The 18,762-nt window shown below is 44.5% G+C and overlaps 1 protein-coding gene across 2 annotated transcripts in view; it reads right to left on the bottom strand.

Moving 5' to 3' along the window:
• The window catches only part of ADCY8 (adenylate cyclase 8), a 137,116-nt gene that overhangs the window by 41,351 nt on the left and 77,003 nt on the right, over positions 1-18,762 (bottom strand). Inside the window, exons 7-8 of one of the 2 annotated variants that reach the window (XM_083749011.1) lie at positions 15,912-16,182; positions 7,180-7,377 (exon numbers count right to left, since the gene is read on the bottom strand). In XM_083749011.1, coding sequence (XP_083605137.1) covers positions 7,180-7,377; positions 15,912-16,182 — 469 coding nt within the window. The remainder of the gene's footprint in view (positions 1-7,179; positions 7,378-15,911; positions 16,183-18,762) is intronic. The other variant, XM_083749012.1, reaches the window with a different exon arrangement.

Genomic DNA, 18,762 nt, shown 5'->3' with positions numbered 1-18,762 from the left:
CGTAGGTACGAGGGTCCTAGGCCGTATAGGGCTTTAAAGGTTAAAACCAGCACCTTAAACCTGATCCTGTACTCCACCGGGAGCCAGTGCAGCTGGTATAGTACCGGGTGAATGTGATCTCGCAGCGAAGACCCCGTAAGGAGTCTCGCTGCGGCATTCTGCACCCGCTGGAGTTTCTGGGTCAGTCTCAAGGGCAGCCCCACGTAGAGTGAGTTACAATATGATCTGGAAGTCCTCTGCTTTGGACTTCTGTAACTTACATTTCATGTTGGGTCACATTATCCCAACTTGACCCAGTCTTGGAAAAAATAGTTTTTAAACCTTCCAGGCTGAGCTGAATTAGGCCTGCCAGGCATCCTACCAGGTTGTTTTGGTTTTGAGCAGGGCCCACCTGCCCCACACCTGAGGCCAAAGGGGGTTGGCAAACAGCTGATAGCTGTGGCAAAGTGCCACAGGTGGAGCTATGCAAGCCCTGACCACCTTGGGAGGTTGTGGACTCTCCTTCCTTGGAGGTTTTGAAGCAGAGGTTGGATGGCCATCTGTCATGGGTGGCTTAGCTGAGATTCCTGCATTGCAGGGAGTCAAACGAGATGACTCTCAGGGTCCTTTCCAACTCGACCATTCTATGATTCTATGATCAGTTGATTGCTGGGGCTTGTATCTTCAACACTTTGCGAGCCCCAAAGATCAACTGATCATGTGCACGGACAAAAGTGGGTCACTTGATGTCATTGTGATATCCAGCGACTGACAGGTGGACAGCTCCACCCATCTGTCAAACTTGGGCCATGGGGGAGGTAAGGATTTAGAACTCTAAGGCCTTTTCAGAAAGATGGCCCAGGCTTGGAAGCAGGAACAGCTGGGTTGGTGTTGTGTACTAGGTGTTTTATTTGCTCCTCAGCCTCAGGGCTGAGGACTGGACAGGTTCTGGTCCTAATGGATTGGACTGGAGTACACCTATGTTAAAATTTCTGTTTCCAACATTGGTTTGGTTCCAAATATGGATCCTCTTCAGACTCTCATCTGTGCAAGTTAAATCATGGTATCTCCACCCCTCATCCCTGCCACCTTCTCTGTGTTCATCAGGGATGGTCTACAGAGGTTCCAAAACATCTAGGAGCCTCCACAAGTGCAGAATCTTGCCCTGCAGTACTTTTGAGTATACGGAGGGTGTGAGGATGAGGGGTCAGAATGCGCACATTCATGTACACTCTACCTTCCTTGCACCCCAGTATAATCCTTCTAAATGATTGTGTTTATAGGGCTATAGGTACAAACAATGCATGACTTGAGACCAGCTTCTTACATTGATTTCTAGGGGACCTAGATTACTCTGGAGTCAACTCACTGTTGAATTATTTACTTATCAAAACTATCTAGATGATATACAATATCTAGAAAACACAGAAAACACGGATCCATATCAGAAGCACCCTTCAAAACCAGAACAGAACTGTTATTAAACCTCAAGTCAGGGCATGAACAGAAGAAGGACTATTAGCTCAGTGGCAAAATATTGGCTCTGCATGCAGAAGCTCTGCAGGTTCCATTCCTGGCATATCCAGATTGGGCTAGGAATATCTGCAGTCTAAAACCCTGGAGAGCCACTGCTAGACAGTATGGTAGGCAATACTAAGCTACATGGACCAGTGGTTTGGCTCCAAGTAAGGAACCTTTCTATGCTTCTAAGACTCTCTTGTGTTTGTCAACTGGCTTTCAGCATGATGCCACTTCAGAGTGTGAAGCTTTTGTCTAACTACCAAACCATCATGAACCTGTCCAAAAGTCCTCCTCCTGCACAAGGTATCTCAGCTACTAGTAATTTCCATACCTTGTGGCAATGAATTCAATACATTAACCATGTGTTATGTGCAATGCTTCTTTTCACCTGTCCTAAACCTACTGGCAATAAGTTGCACCAGATGACCCTACATTTGTGAAACGCCACTTTCATCAACATCAAAAAAGGGGACGAAGGAGGAGGCAGATTTGCATAACATTTTGAAATAATTAGCATAAGTTATATAGAAGTACAATGAGTGGTATCCAACTCAGACGCCCCATCAGTGCAATGGGACTTCCCCTCCTCTTCTGCACTCTGTTCCTTCCCCCAATCTGCTCTGGAGGGCTGGGGGAACCCCCAGAACAGATTTAGGGGTGGGGTGAGGAGAGGGTGAGAATTCTGTTGGGCAAGCAGAAATCCTTGCTAGCGATGGATACAACCCATTCACCAAGTGGGGAAGGCTACAACCAAATGACGAGTGTCTCTATTCACTCCATCTTCCACATGCTATTGATGGGCAACTCTCCTGCTTTGTATTCTTTATCTTTAAAATAATTATGGACCTTCAAATAGAGGATGCTTTTGAGAAACAGCTGTTCCCAGTAGGATATATGGGTACCCGACGCAACACTCTAAATGTTCTGAGAGATGGATGGGTGATACCTGCACCTACTTTCTGTACACAGTTCATAATTCTACAATAAAATCTCTGGCACATCATAATCCTACGCAGTGTTTAAATTGCAAACTGCCTTGGGTACCTTCACAGGAAGGTAGTACATAAAGACAATAAATATAGAATCTATAAATATTCAGATGGCTGTTCATGAATGATTATTAGGAAAACAACAAAACAACAACAAAAACCCATCGCTGTTGGGAAATTAATCGTGTTAACATACCCCAAACACACTGAATGATGACCTCTGTTTTAGTGGCAGCTGCTATGCTGGAACGGGAAAAATCTCTAAGATCCCAAGGTGTAAGGAAACAAATTCTGTCAAATAGTAAAGTTCAGCCAACTAACTAGAGCCAGTGCATGAAGGGACAACCAAAAGATTAGACAGAAATCTAATTTTATGGCTGAGTGGCAACCTTTGGAGGGCCAGACATAATTTTAATAGCAATTGTTTTGCTGCATTGTAATACACTGCACTATAATGCACTGTAATACACTGGGACACGGGTGGCGCTGTGGGTTAAACCGCAGAGCCTAGGGCTAGCCAATCAGAAGGTCGGCGTTCGAATCCCTGTGATGGGGTGAGCTCCCATTGCTCGGTCCCTGCTCCTGCCAACCTAGCAGTTCGAAAGCACATCAAAGTGCAAGTAGATAAATAGGTACTGCTCCGGTGGAAAGGTAAACGGCATTTCCGTGTGCTGCTCTGGTTTGCCAGATGCCGCTTAGTTATGCTGTCCACATGACCCGAAAGCTGTCTACAGACAAACACTGGCTCCCTTGGCCTATAAAGCAAGATGAGCGCCGCAACCCCAGAGTCGTCCACGACTGGACCTAATGGTCAGGGGTACCTTTACCTTTACCTAGTCTGAGAGTGAAGGGAGAACCCAGCTCCCATCCTCTCTGAACAATGGTTAATAATAACAACAACAACAACAACAACAACAACAACAACAACAACAACAATTTATTATTTGTACCCCGCCCATCTGGCTGGGTTTCCATTTGTGCAGGTTAGGGTGAATAACCCAGGAATCATGGGAACTGTTGTCCAACAGCCTCAAGAAGGATACAATATCCCCACCCCCAGAGCTAGGGGAACAAACTTTTTCCTGGCTGTGGTGCATATAAATTGACTAGGAGATGCTTCCCCCACCATTTAGCTCTTTGGGCAGATCCAATGCACATATAAAAAACGTGACTTTCCCCTGCCCTGAAGAATCCTGGGAACTGCAGTTTTCTTCCTTACGGGGGTTCAATTCCTAGCTTCCTTAATAAACTACAGTTCCTAGGTTTCTTTGGGGGGGAAGTCATGTGCATTGGATGTGCTTTAAACATATGGTGTGCCAGAGAAAACTGCATTTTTTTATGTGCCAGCAGGCTCCTGTTTAGCTACAGAAGCTAGAGGGGGAAAGCTGGTGACCTTAGGACAGGCACTCCCCACCCCTAGGAAAAAATAGCATTGTTAGGCAATGAAAACTTAATGCAGCCAGTTTACAACGTGGTTCAGCATTAAGTGGTTTGAAGCCTTATCTTTTCTGATGGGCAAGTACTGGACTGATGCCAAAATAACTTGGCTCCCAAGAAAGCTCTTCTATTATAGACATTTAACCCAGCTAAGCTTTCAATTGCTATTTACGGTTTGTCCTTCTTCTTAAAAAAGAAAAGAAAAAAGTATCATCATTATGATCTGGCCACTGCAAATTGAATTGCAGTCATACAAGGAAACGGAGAAATTAGATGAGCTGACATGTTTGCAGGTCTGCGGTTATTATCCATTTCCCGAAAAGAAGAAGAAGAAAAGAAAGCGCCGTTATTTGATTTTCTTCAAGGTTGCTTTCCCTATTCAGCTTGTTTCCAGTATTTCGGAAAATAATGGGATTAAGTGGGCAGGGGGCACTTCCGACCGTGGAGAGTGAGACGCCTTCCGACAAGGAACGCGTATCGGAAACCCCCACCGAAGCCAATGGGAGCTGTGTTCAGCTGGAAGATGCTTGGGCAAGCGATGGGGGAGATGCAACTCTATGAGTCTCCCTACATCAGTCTCACAAGCCCTAAATTAAAGGTGTGTTGCTTCTCATGCTAGGAGGCATTCATGTTTGGAGCAAGGCCTGGAGAAAGATGCTCTGGTGTGAAAGGATTGTGAGCTTCATCCAGTTCCGCTACTAAAAAGCAAACTCCTAGGCTCAGCATACAGTCACGGAAGCACCACATTCAAACTAAGCCCTACCCACTGAAATAAACAGGCCTGAGTCCACGTATGACCATTGTTGGATATCACCCTATCCCCATTGCTCCTAGCTTGGGATTCTAATAATCTGCCAGCAAAATAGACCCAACATCATACACAACACACAGTTCTATATACTAATCACGGGAAGGAGTGATGAGAGGCAGAGGACTGGAACAACAATTCATTAATGAGAAGAAGTTTACAATAAAATAGAGAAATATATATATATTATAATCCTGTTTCAAATATCTTTCTCAAGTCTAGCCTGCCTGTAATTTTGGACTCCTTATTAAGCTTTTGGAATTGAGTCACCTCCTTGGATAAAATCAATTTTTCCTCATTCTCCTGACCTCGATGACATAGTTCCTCCTATTCCTAGAGCTAGGGCCTGTCATTTCAATCTCAAACTTTTATTGGCATATAGACAAAATTCTGAAAGTTGCAGTGCAAAAGCAACCATTCCACAAAATCTTCATCTAAGAATTAAAATTCTGTAATTTGCGTCATAGGCTGTCACACTCAATCTGCATTGCCCTTTTATTATTATCACCATTACAGGTGATTTATTCATCACCTTCTAAACCACCACCTCAAGGAGATTTGCACATACAAGTACAGTGGTACCTCGGTTTACAAACTTAATCCATTCCGGAAGTTCGTTCTTAAACTGAAACCGTTCTGAAACCAAGGTGTGCTTTCCCTAATGAGGCCTCCCACTGCCGATGCCCTTCCACTGTTCGGATTCTGTTCTTAGACCGAGGTAAAGTTTTCAAACCGGGACACTACTTCCGGTTTTGCGGAGTTCGTAAACTGAATAGTTCGTAAACAGGGCTGTTCTTAAACCGAGGTACCGCTGTATTACAAATTGTTAAAAATACAAACCCAACAGATACATTTAAAACAACATTAAAACCCTACCCAAAACCCAATAAATGCACATGTGTGGTAAAGACTCATTTACTCAGCTGGGAACGCGCACTGGGGGGAAAATGTATTTAACAGACTGTAGTGATTTACTCAGCACTTAGGACCCTAACATAAAGACTTTGGGGTAATGGCTCAGAGGGGGCATTAAGAACATAGAGAACTGCCTTATACCCAGTCATACTATTGGTCCATCTAGTTCTGTATTGCCCACACTGACTGGACATGGTTCTCCAAGGATTCAGGCCTTATCTAGAGAAGCCAGAGATCTTTTTTGCATGTAAAGCATGTGCTCTAACCACTGAATCACAGCCCTTTCCCAAATCATCAGGGCACTTCCCCAAATCAGGAGCTGATTATCACCAAGTAAGGAGGGCCTGTCATTTCCCAGCTTTAAATCATATACTTGTTGAGTATAATTGATTAATTGACGCTGAAATGGGGAATGCCTAAATGTGAATTACTCAATGTTTAACATGGGAAAATTCCACTGGATTATACTAAGTGGTCTCTGAACTCCTTGATGGGTTGATAATTAACTGTTGTTGTTTTCTAGTAGCTAACATGTGAGTGTTTAACCTCAGATCATATGGGAGGCTATTGAATTGCAAATTTGCGACCATGGAACGGTGGTGGTTGAATCTTCATTCCTTGGGTTTGTGGAAGTCAGGATGTGTAAACGACCATCCCCAGTGAGTGAATACAACTCCAGTCAAAATGGAAGCAGTAGGGAGAGACAGACCTCTGATTTTACATCTGCTGGGAGTATTTCATATTTTATAAGAAGCTGAGCCTGTGTTGGACTTGTACATGATCTTATGCATATTTTGCATGTACCATTTACTCGTCCTGTTTTGAAGAAAGCTCTGCAAGTAAAGCGTTAATCAAAATTATGGGCCTTGACAATGTTTTATTCCCCAAAGGAGTCTGTTTTTATGCATCCTGTTGCTTTAAGCTGCACAATATTAATATCTGAAATAATTCTCAAGTGGCTTATTTGCAATGCCTCTTTGCTTTTATGCTCCTGCTCACCCTTCCAAAAGAGGGTTCTGAATCCTCTCTCCACCCTTTAAAAATGGCCACCAGACTACAGTTTCATACATTTGTGGTAAATATATGGTTATGGCCCATTGACTGTTGGTGAACATTCCTAGGCAGCCAGCTGTCACAAAACCCCTTAGCACATTGTTACAATAAAGGTGTCTCCTGACTTTAGAGCAGAAAAGCAGAGATTTGTTTGTTGGTTGGTTGGTTGGTTGGTTTAAGCCAATCTTTGTCCCTCCTCCCCCCTTTTTTATATCACAGTGCCTTGGTTGTCTTGCAAAGCTTAGTCACTTCTTCCAGAAGGGATTTCCTGGCTCTTAAACTGAGTCATCACACTTATGCAACTACAAGAAATGCAGTGCTTTTGAATTGCTCTCAGATCACTCTGGGGGAGAGGGCAGGGAGAGAGAAAAATCAGAAAAGAAAACCCAAAGCAATGTCATCTTATTCACTAATTCCAAGACAGTTTTGAGTTGGCAAAAAACGAAAAGAAAAAAGCATCTATCAAGACCCAGCTACCTTATGCTCCAGGCTAGAGTCTTTAAACATCAGGGAGAAAGGCTTGATATGCTCTCTTCGCAATTTATCGCCACTCCGCAAGTCGATGGTGTGCTCTATTCGCTTGTTAATTTCCTCGGGCCCAGACTGGACATGCAAAGCTTGTGCAAGATGGTTTGGAAGCAGATTTATTGAATTTCTTGTTAGGGCAGCCAGAGTCTAGGGGAAAGCACATGCAAAAAGAATAAACTTGCTAGTCCCCTTTGGATTAAAAATGCAATCTTTATTTTATTTTTTATTTTTTGCTGCTGCTTTTTTTTTAATGACAGCATCCCATGCAATTCATTCACCCCCAAGGTTTTAAATGTAAAGGTCCGAACCACAAAATCCACACAAGTAAAATAGGCAGAACTGCTTTGATGGCATGTTTTCAATGGGTTTTGAAGCTGGCAATTCCATTCATCCATCAGTCATCTGTCCATCTATTATTATTATTATTTGCTGTTAATAATTTTTGAAGGAATACAAATGTGCATCATCCAATAACAAGTCAAACCCATCAAAACAATTTCCAAAGCAGGGGAGTGGGGAAAGATCATGTGCTGCATGGAATATATGGTCTGACCTGGTATAAGGAAGCTACCTATGTTCTTATTCCTTTTGGAATAAGACAACATCTAGCTTGGTGTTGTCTGCACTAACAACAGCTCTCCAGCATTTCTGAAAGCAGTCTTTTCCCAGCCTTACCTGGAGATGCTGGGGATTGAACCTGGATCAAGGGAGAACAAGGTGATAACCCTCAGACCATCTCATGATCATGGAGGAAGTGGGAAAGGGCTCAGGTGCTTCATGGGCAACAGGGGAGAACCTCATTGGCACCACTTCACCCAGGAGCACCAGGTTGGTGACCCTTGTGCTGAAGTCTCCACATGGATTGCTATTGTAGCTACAGCCATATGGAACGGGAAATGTATAAACCAGCAAGTTTGCATGGCTGCCCAGTTGGAATTTGCTTGTACACAGAGATCCGAGTTTCTCCTCCCCCATTTACAATAATATTTTCTAGGAAGATGTGGGGTCCCAGCCATTCAAACATTACTTCGTTCACAGGGCTGTGTTCACAGTAAGGCACTCTGGTTTGGGGATTTGACAGTGCACGATGAACCAGGTCTACAGAATTCATTTACAGATAGGTAGCCGTGTTGGTCTGCCATAGTCAAAACAAAAAAAATTCCTTCCAGTAGCACCTTAAAGACCAACTAAGTCAGTTCTTGGTATGAGCTTTCGTGTGCATGCACACTTCTTCAGATACACTGAAACAGAAGTTTCCAGACCCTTCGATATAGTGAGAAGGTGGGTAATACCCCTCCCCACCTTCTCACTATATAGAAGGGTCTGGAAACTTCTGTTTCAGTGTATCTGAAGAAGTGTGCATGCACACGAAAGCTCATACCAAGAACTGACTTAGTTGGTCTTTAAGGTGCTACTGGAAGGAATTTTTTTTGTACAGAATTCATGTATACTTATCAATTTCATACTTATCACCACAGCCATATCTATCTCTACTGCTCAGATGTAAGTCTAGCACTGAGGACCTACTCCTAAACAAGTGTGTGTAGGGTTTCAGCATATGAATGCTGCTATTACAGAACACACACACACACACACACACACACACACACACACACCATACATTTAAAAATTATTACAGTAGTAGCATTAAAAAGATAAATTGCTACAATATATGTATTTGAAGCTGAATCTCAGACATGAGAGTTTGGATTTAGATTTGATATCCCGCTTTATCACTCCCCTTCAGGAGTCTCAAAGCGGCTAACATTCTCCTTTCCCTTCCTCCCCCACAACAAACACTCTGTGAGGTGAGTGGGGCTGAGAGAAGTGTGACTAGCCCAAGGTCACCCAGCAGCTGCATGTGGAGGAGTGGAGATGTGAACCCGGTTCACCAGACTACAAGTCTACCACTCTTAACCACTACACCACACTAGCTCTATTACCTATATAAACACATAGTGTCCTGCTGGTTCAAAAAATGATGCCATCAAGTTCAGCATCCTGTACCACGTGGTCACTTTACAGAGAGCTTTCCAGTCCACGTCTTGTTTAAAGAGATACAGAATTCTATGAAGGGGCATCAACAGGGTCCTCAAAGTCATCCAGGTGCCCACCTGCTCACCAGGATAGAAGGCTGAGCAGGCAGAAAGGCCACCTGGTCACCATCTTCCCACCACAGTGAGATGCATCATATTTCTATTTCAATAATAGCCATTGTTTCTAAATCTGCATCTCCGTGTATAAAATTAGCACGTGCCAATTTCATGCAAACCAACATCCTTTCTGAAGGACGCATTGCAGCGAGTAAGGAGCTACCCTAATTCTGTTCTCAGAGGCAGTCTCTGGTGGACCGAGAATCTATGGAACTTTTCCTCCAGTCTTTGTCCCTTCCTTCCAGCCATTGATATTTAAAGCTACACTCTCTCTGAACATGGAGACTTATTTTGGTTATCATGGCCAAAGCTGCTCATAGACCCAACTCCCCAGTCTATCAGTCCCCACGCATTAAATGGTAGTGAATTGTATTACTTAGTGTACGATAGGAAAGCATCTAACAAATTTTTTTTTCATGGTTTCTGCTCTCATCGAGGGTCTGCCCTCTACGTACCATTGTATGTGTACTATTGTATGTGCTGCATCTTCACCTTTGAGCAAATTCTTGTGTGGGTTTGTGGGTGGGGGGAATATACGGAATTGTAGTTCCCATCATACACATTGGCAGAACATCTGAAAAAGGTGCAGCTTGAATCTTTTCAAGGGCTGTAGATCAGCAGTAAAGTATCTGCTTTGCATGCAGAAGGTCTCAATTTCAATACCCGGCATCTCCAGGTAAGTTTCGGAAAGATGCTTGTCTGTAATCCTGGGGAGATCTGCGCTAGATGGATGAATGGTCAGTATAAGGCAGCATTATTATTTTTGGTTCCTATGAACCCACCTCACAGGGCTGTTGTGAGGACAAATGGGGGGGAGTCCATATTTTTCACCCTCGGACAACAGGGGGGAATACAAATGTAATAAGTAAATAAGGAAGGCTGTAGCTGGGTTTTCACACAATGGGAAGAATAGCAGCTGTGTGTTACTTTTCCATGTGATTTATTGCAACTGGGAAGCATGTGGAGCCAAAGAGCACAGCTGCTAACAGGTATGTTCTCTACTACAGCTACTATCATGACATTGGCATGGAGCATGCTAAAATGGAGGGAGAGTACAAAAAATTAATTAAAAATAACTGCATATGCTCAGAATGAACACACACACAAACTGTAAAACTGTAAGACAGAAGTTTTGAAGAAAGAGAACCCTGGTGTCATGCTCAAAAGGCCAGAGGTATTTCCCTCCAAAAGCAGAGACATCACCGTGCCAACAAAGGTCCATATAGTTAAAGCTATGGTTTTCCCTGTAGTGATGCATCAAAGTGAGAACTGGACCCTAAAGAAGGCTGATCGCCAAAGAATTGATGCTTTTGAATTATGGTGTTGGAGGAGACTCTTGAGAGTCCCATGGACTGCAAGAAGATCAAACCTCTCCATTCTGAAGGAAATCAGCCCTGAGTGCTCACTGGAAGGACAGATCGTGAAGCTGAGGCTCCAATACTTTGGCCACCTCATGAGAAGAGAAGACTCCCTGTAAAAGACCCTGATGTTGGGAAAGATGGAGGGCACAAGGAGAAGGGGACGACAGAGGACAAGACGGTTGGACAGTGTTCTCGAAGCTACCAGCATGAGTTTGACCAAACTGCGGGAGGCAGTGGAAGACAGGAGTGCCTGGCGTGCTCTGGTCCATGGGGTCACGAAGAGTCGGACACGACTAAACAACTAAACAACAACAACATTTCCCTCCATCAATGACTCGTGGGGTTTTCTTATTCCCAGTCATAAGCCTGAGATGCAAGGGGCACAGTTGGCAAAGCAAGATCTCTAGGTAACAAAGCAATTGTGTTAGACATGTGGATGTTTGGGACGAGGAGGACTAAGCATGAGCAGAAACAAGAATGAGGTATAGTGTCATTACGGATCTAGCCAGCAAAGAGGGAAAGACGACTCAAGCTGACCTTCTTCTGCAGTGACTCATCAATCTTTTAAATGTGGTAGAAAGACTGGTATCTTAAGGCACTTTAACCTTTTCCTCTTTAATTTCTTTAAGCAGACAGCCTTCACAAGGGATCTTTTGACAGCTAAAAATTCAGATCCTACAAGCCTTGAGGCAATGGCTGCTGAAGAAGGAATGCAGGCAGTGGTCCAACAAAGTCAGAAACCAGTGTTTTCCAGGGTTCGGCAATCTATGTATACAAGTGAGACCTGCAACAAATTGTTGCAGCTGTGGGTTCAACCACAGAGCCTAGGACTTGCCGATCAGAAGGTCAGCAGTTTGAATCCCCATGACGGGGTGAGCTCCCGTTGCTCAGTCCCTGCTCCTGCCAACCTACAAGTTCAAAAGCACGTCAAAGTGCAAGTAGATAAATAGGTACCACTCCAGCAGGAAGGTAAATGGCATTTCCGTGCACTGCTCTGGTTCGCCAGAAGTGGCTTAGTCCTGCTGGCCACATGACCCAGAAGCTGTACGCCAGCTCTCTTGGCCAATAAAGCAAGATGAGCGCCGCAACCCCAGAGTCGGCCACGACTGGACCTAATGGTCGGGGTCCCTTTACCTTTACCTTTAGACTGATCCTATTCAGGGTTCCAGTCACCCACCCATGCCGTCATCCATTCTTCTCCCTGACCCTGTTTTCCATTTCCCTCAGCTCCCAACAGGTAGACTATAAGACTGCCTGTAGGATCAGGCCGGTGGCCCTTCTAGCCCAGCATCCTCTTCTCACAGAGGCCAACAAGATGACTACTCCTACTGGAAGCATTCTCCTCACCTCTGGATTCCACCAATTCAGAAACATGCTGCCCGCAACAGTGGAGGCAAAGCATAGCCAATCAGGGTTAATAGCCCCTGATATAGACTTACGCTCCATGAATTTGTCCAATCCCTTTTTTAAAGCTATCCAAGCTGGTGGCCATCACTGCCTCCTTGGGGAGCAAGTTCCATAGTTTGACAAGGTGTTGCAAGAAGAAGTGTGCCCTCTTTTGTCTGCCCTGACTCTTCCAACATTCAGCTTCATTGGAGGGAGGTCCCTGGGTTCTAACACTAAGGGAGAGGGAGAAGAACCGTTCTCTGTCTCCTTCTTCCATAGCATGCATTTTGGAAACCCTTCTGTTACATAGTCCAAAGGATGGGGAAATTCTATTCAGCTAAAGGTCAGATTCCCTTCTGGGCAACTTTAAGGGCCCAATGTGTCATTGGTGGCAGGACCATAGGCAAAAGCGGGAAGAGCAACAAACATGAATTATACTTTTGTACAATAGGCCAGCTTCCACACACACTCCCAAATCTCTCTTGTCCACCATGCAGGCAAGGAAACGGCATTTTCATAGTGCAATGACTCATTCCAGCCATGCAAAGATACTCAATGGCAGTGCAAAGCAGGGCAGGCAAGGGGTGTGGCCTAGCATGAGGGGCATGGCGGGGGAGGGGGGTTGCTAGATGTAGTATTTGGCCCTAAGCCTGAAGTTTTCCCTGCCCAGCCCTAATGAGACCGAGAAACAGATGGGACATATGCAGATACAAGCAGCCTCGATTTACAATGTCCAAGGAAGCTGTTGGTCAACCGGGATTTAGCCTAAACCCAATGGGTACCACCATATTTCAAGCCTTATGAGGAGCGGTTGAAGGAGCTGGGTATGTTTAGCCTGGAAAAGAGGAGGCTGAGAGGAGATATGATAGCCATCTTCAAATATCTCAAGGACTGTCACATGGAAGGGGGAACCAAATTGTTTTCTCTCGCTCCGGAGGGTAGGGCTCAAACCAAGGCTTGAGGTTGCAAGTAGATTCCAACTAAACATACAGAAAAAAACTTTCTGATAGTAAGAGTTGTTTGACAGTGGAACAGCCTCCCTTAGGAGGTTGTGAACTGTCCTTCACTGGAGGTGTTTAAGCAAAGGCTGGATGGCCATCTGTCATGGATACTTTAGCTGAGATTCCTGCATTGCAGAGGGTTAGACTACAGCAGGCATGGCCAAACCTGGCCCTCCAGCTGTTATGGGACTACAACTCCCATCATCCCTAGCTAACAGGACCAGTGGTCAGGGATGATGGGAATTGTAGTCCCAAAACAGCTGGAGGGCCACGCTTGGCCATGCCTGGACTAGAGGATCCTTGGGATTCCCTTCCAACTCTAGGATTCTCTGAGTTCAGCTATATAGTTCCCCCGAAGCAATTCTAAGGAATGCTTACAATGTACACAAAGTCCCTGTAAAATCATCCCACCTGTTATCATGACAGCCATTTGGTAGTTAATCTGGGTTCCATCTAAGCTTCTTTCTTTGGCCAGGGTGGGGGGACCCTGTGAACAAGGGCAAAGTCTCCCGCTTATTATACTGCTTGCTCTGATCGCCTTCAACTAATAATTGCAATAATCATCATGATGTTGCTTTCATCACAAAAGGGACCCAAAGCACCTTACAAAAGCAATACAAGCACTCAAACCAATTATAACAAACAAACCAATAACCACCGCCCCCAAACATCTGTACAGGCCTTGCAGATCCCACCCCAATAAAAGGTGCCACAAGACCTCAAACCCCTTCCAATCAAGGGCCAAAAGCCCCAGGAAAAAAGAAAGCTTTTGCCTGGAGCCTAAACATAGATTAAGATGTGTCCTTGAGGAGAGCATTTCACAAGCAAGGAGCCATCAGAACATTCTGCTCACTCTGACTTGGCTTCATGACAACGCACAGCCAATGCGATTTGGCTATACGTTGTGGATGAAGCCAATTCAAAGAGCGGGCCAACAGCAAGGGGGAGTGAGCCATCACCATTAAGACCACAAATGGTGGGCAAAAGGTGGTGAGTCACGGAAGCAATGTGGGAGAGCCTTGACCCTACTTGAGACAGCACATTCCAGCCCATGTGTATCAGGTGTGTTTATTCCACACACTCAATGAGATGTGCATTAGAGATAGGAACTGCAGTTGCCTTATGCTGGGCCAGGCTATTTCACACACAGCCACGCTGCTTACTCTGAGTAACAGCAGCTCCCCAAAGTCTCCCACCATCTGCTATCTCAGAACCGTTCACAAGAGACATGAAAGATTTGAACCTGGAATCTTTTGCATGTGAACTGGTACTCCACTATTGATCTATGACTTCTCCTTAAATGTTGTCTACATTATCACTTCATGAGAAGAGCTCTGCTGGATCAGACTAATAGCCCATCTTGTTAAGTATAATTGTTCAACTGCACACTGAAATGGAGAATAAGATAATCTATTATTTATACCCCACCCATCTGGCTGGGTTTCCCCAGCCACTCTACCTGTATGTATGTTTTTAGGGATTTAGCATTGGAAAATTGCATTGGAGTATACTAAACTAGAAAGGGCTCTCTAAGCCTCAAGCTGAGTTGATAATTAACTATTGTCTCTGCTGGCCCTCACACTGAGTGTTTAACTTTAGATCATGTGTTTAAGGCATTCAATTGCAAATTCGCCATTTTGAGTGGTGCCTTTGCCTTTTGTACCCCAGCACAGTGAGAGAAGAATGTGATAATGATGCCTCTTCAGGAGCTGCAAAACCTTAGTCTGGATGCAGGCTAATGTAGGCAATGGGAGAGTCAGAGCTTGGATTTCAGCTCTGGTCATAATTGAGTAATATATTTAAGAAGAAGAACCTGTGCATATGCTTTATACACCTTTCTGGATGTATCATTGATTACTTTGTACCTGTTTTGAAGAAGCTCTGGTTAGTAAAGCTTTGAAGAATACTTACGAGTCTGGAATCCCCCCCCCCCCCCAAAAAAAGGACTAAGCTTTTATGCATTCAATTGCTTCATGCTGCACAATACTAAGATATGCAATATTTTAACATTACCCTGTGGTTTGTAGAAAGTTTTGCATCCTTTATTTGCAATACTGAGCCACCAACACAGCATGTTCCATCTCACATATTGGAGACTAAGTGGTAAACCTGTCTCCTGACTGCGCAACTTCAGAATAGGGGGCTACATTGCTGAGTTCTCTTGCATACAAAATAAAATAAAATACATCCTTGCACATAGCAAATCAGAAGTCCAGAAATCAAGACCCCAACCTAGCCTTCACCCATCATGTTGTTTTCTATGTGTAGATGGGTTTTTTTAAAAAATAAAATAAAATAAAAACATTTTACAGAGGATGATTCTCCTCCCACAACACCTGCAACAAGAAGTGGTGCATTCCAGACACAACCCTTCCGTGTCGCCTGCTGTTTGTGAGAACTAAGTCCCGGGCTGAACACACTGCGCTGATAACTAGCAAAATCTTAGCTGCCTGATGGTTGCTTGCAGCAATTTAAGCAGCTTTCAGGTCTTCTTCTCATACCCATAATGAACTTGTCTGAGGCTCTGATTCAATTAACACTCAGCTGTGTGCAACATTTAATTTTGGCAGGGAGATGGGAGGGGAGACCTTAGCACTTCCCGAGATTCTGATGCATAGGTTAATTCTGACCTGTGGGGGTTTGTTTAATCATCTGCGGTTCGTGTTAGAGGGAAAAGGTTAGAGAGAAATTTGTTTTCCACCAAGGCTTTTGTTATGGAGATGCATTAAAGGAGCATGAGCGTAAAGAGGAGGACAGGAAGGAAGGAAGCTGGGACTTACATGCTGCTTCCCCACAATGTTATCAAAAGGAAGCTCCGGGCTCCACGATCCTTCGGTGAGCATCACCCCACTATTCCTCCTGTCCGCAGCCACCACTGACTCCTTGACAATGTCCTCAGGCAAGGTCAACAGGCTCTCCTCGGGCTGCTTGATCAAGTACGTTTCGATGTTGTGCTTCCTCAAGAATTCGTTGCGTTCCTTGCCGTGCCCTTCTTCCACTTTGTAATCCCCGTTGAGGCAATCAAGCGTAGCTTTGGATATGTGGATTCTCCTGCGGAAGTATAAAGCAGTGGAAAGAATCAACACACATGGTGCCTGGGTAAAACCAACAAACCAACAAGCCAACCAAGAAAAAAACACACCCAAAAGATGCAAGGGGGAAACCCTCAACAAAACGCTGCAGTATAGGAGTGCTTCAGTTCAGAGTCCCAGTAAAAGGTAAAGGGACCCCTGACCATTAGGTCCAGTCGTGGCTGACTCTGGGGTTGCGGCACTCATCTCGCTTTATTGGCCAAGGGAGCCGGCGTACAGCTTCCGGGTCATGTGGCCAGCATGACTAAGCCACTTCTGGCAAACCAGAGCAGCGCACGGAAGCGCCGTTTACCTTCCCGCCAGAGTGGTACCTGTTTATCTACTTGCACTCTGACGTGCTTTCAAACTGCTAGGTTGGCAGGAGCAGGGACCGAGCAACGGGAGCTCACCCCGTCGCGGGGATTCAAACCACCGACCTTCTGATCAGCAAGTCCTAGGCTCTGTGGTTTAACCCACAGCACCACCCACATCCCAGTAGGCTGGCCATAATACCCTGCCCCAGGTTACTCCTTTCCATCCCTGCTGTTCTTTTTCACCACAGGTTATGCTCAGCAGTCTTTGGCTAGCAGGGGGGGCAACTTGAATTAAATATTGGAGAGGGGGGCCAGGTAAGCCCCGCCCAACATAGCTGATCACAAGACACAGCACACACAGACCCATTTGAATGGCAACGTTTATCTCAAATATTTTATTGGGGAGCCCGAAGGGACCTTGGCCCCTAGGAGTTGGCTCCTATGGTGGCTAAAAATGAGCATACTCAGTCCTCATTGGCTATTTTTTTTTGGGGGGGGTCTTCAGTCTCTTTAGTCTTTATAAATAGCTTTTGTATTTTACTTATTTGACCACCTTTAGTTACATCTATAGCAATCAATAGCAATCTAAGATTATCTGTAACATCCACAGTATAAGATTACAGTATCTGTAACATTCACAGCCCAGTAAAATTACAACCGAAATCCTCAGGCTTACCCTGAACATCACAGTATCTCCCTTTAATTTCTCAGTGGCTACATAACTGTTGGCCCTCACCATGTGAGTTCGCTTCTAGAGACATTCCCCCAAGAGAGATGATAAAACTTAATTCTCAGCCCTGTTATATTTCAGCCCAGTAACTTAACTCCTGTGAAGAGAAACCAGCTTTTGCACTGATAGTTAACCCTCATGAAATGGTTCACAAGGACATGGGGGCTAACATTAACTCAGGGCATTTGAGGGAAGGGGTTAAGATTTTCAGAGGCACACCTAAAGCTACCATGCTTGACTGAGCAAACCTGTGTCTGAAAATGCATGCGTCGGGCCACTGAGAGCCCCGTTTAGTTGCAGATCTGTCAAGCATATAATTGCCGCTGTCATGCAATGTCTGGAATAGCTTTTATTGTCTGGTCTGGAGACACTTGCTTTGCTTAGGGTTTCTGTTTGCTTAAGCCATAGGGACAATTTATCTTCTGTGTTTTCCAACCCGTATCTGTAATGATTAAACGTTAATGCTAAACGTCTTAAACGAATGCCTACAAAAGGAATCCACAATGGAGGATCATCTTGTTGATAAAACATGCCATCTGCCTACATGCTAATCACTTTTGAGCGCAGCAGCTGCAGTTGTGGCTTCCTTTGCCAGATTCACTGAACAACTCATGACGTTGTTGATGATGAAGAAGATTGGTAAGATTCTTTGACCTGTCCTTCACCACGAGGTCCCAGGACCTCATGCAATTTAGAAGCACAGTATTAAAATCCCTTTAAAACAAATCACAGTCCAGAGAATGGTGTGGGACCCCCAAAATATATATCCTGGGTGTCAAAAGCCAAGGTCAAGACGCTCATCTTTAGACAAAGATACATCATGAAGTTAGCAGAACACACCTCTGTGAGGAAGTGTGGTCTAGATTCTTCTGCTGAGGAGTTAATGAAAGAAACAAAAGGAGACCAGTCATCGTACTCTTCAATATTGTGCTAGCTGGTCTACAAGAGAAACCTGGCAAAGCGTATCACACCAGTTTTGCGGAGGTTGCATTCTGAGTTATTGAATACTTGCGTGAAATTGTGCGCAATTGAAACACCCCATTCTGCCGCTGCTCCACCCCATTCCACGCCCCACTCTGCCCTGCCCTTTTAGTGACATTTTTGTTACATTTCCAGGTTTAGCGCTGCACGTGTGTCTGCAATTATGCACCCATTTAGGCATGCCTAAAGCGAGGGTTGCCTGTAGTACATTCACTTCTCCATAATAACACAATCTCTATCTGGGCTTCTAAGAGACAGTGGATTATTAATGGCTTAAAATATAATCATTTGCTCCTCAAAATAATGAGAGCAAGACCAAGCCTGGGTCTTCAACCAATGTAATATTGCCCCATTATGAGCAGAAAATGTGTGAAATCCTTTATTTATTTGTGCCATTAATTTGTGTTCATCCTTCACAATTTCCAGTGACTGGTTTTCAGCCTTGTAGGCCTACTATATAGTGGGGCATTTGAAGCAATGAAGAACAGGTGGGTTTCAAATGGGTAATTCAAAGCAGAATATTGCATGAGATTCT

Source organism: Podarcis gaigeae, assembly GCF_964106915.1.
Source record: "Podarcis gaigeae genome assembly, chromosome: 7".
Classification (NCBI taxonomy): Eukaryota; Metazoa; Chordata; class Lepidosauria; order Squamata; family Lacertidae; genus Podarcis; species Podarcis gaigeae.
This window is presented reverse-complemented; position numbering and strand designations above follow the sequence as displayed.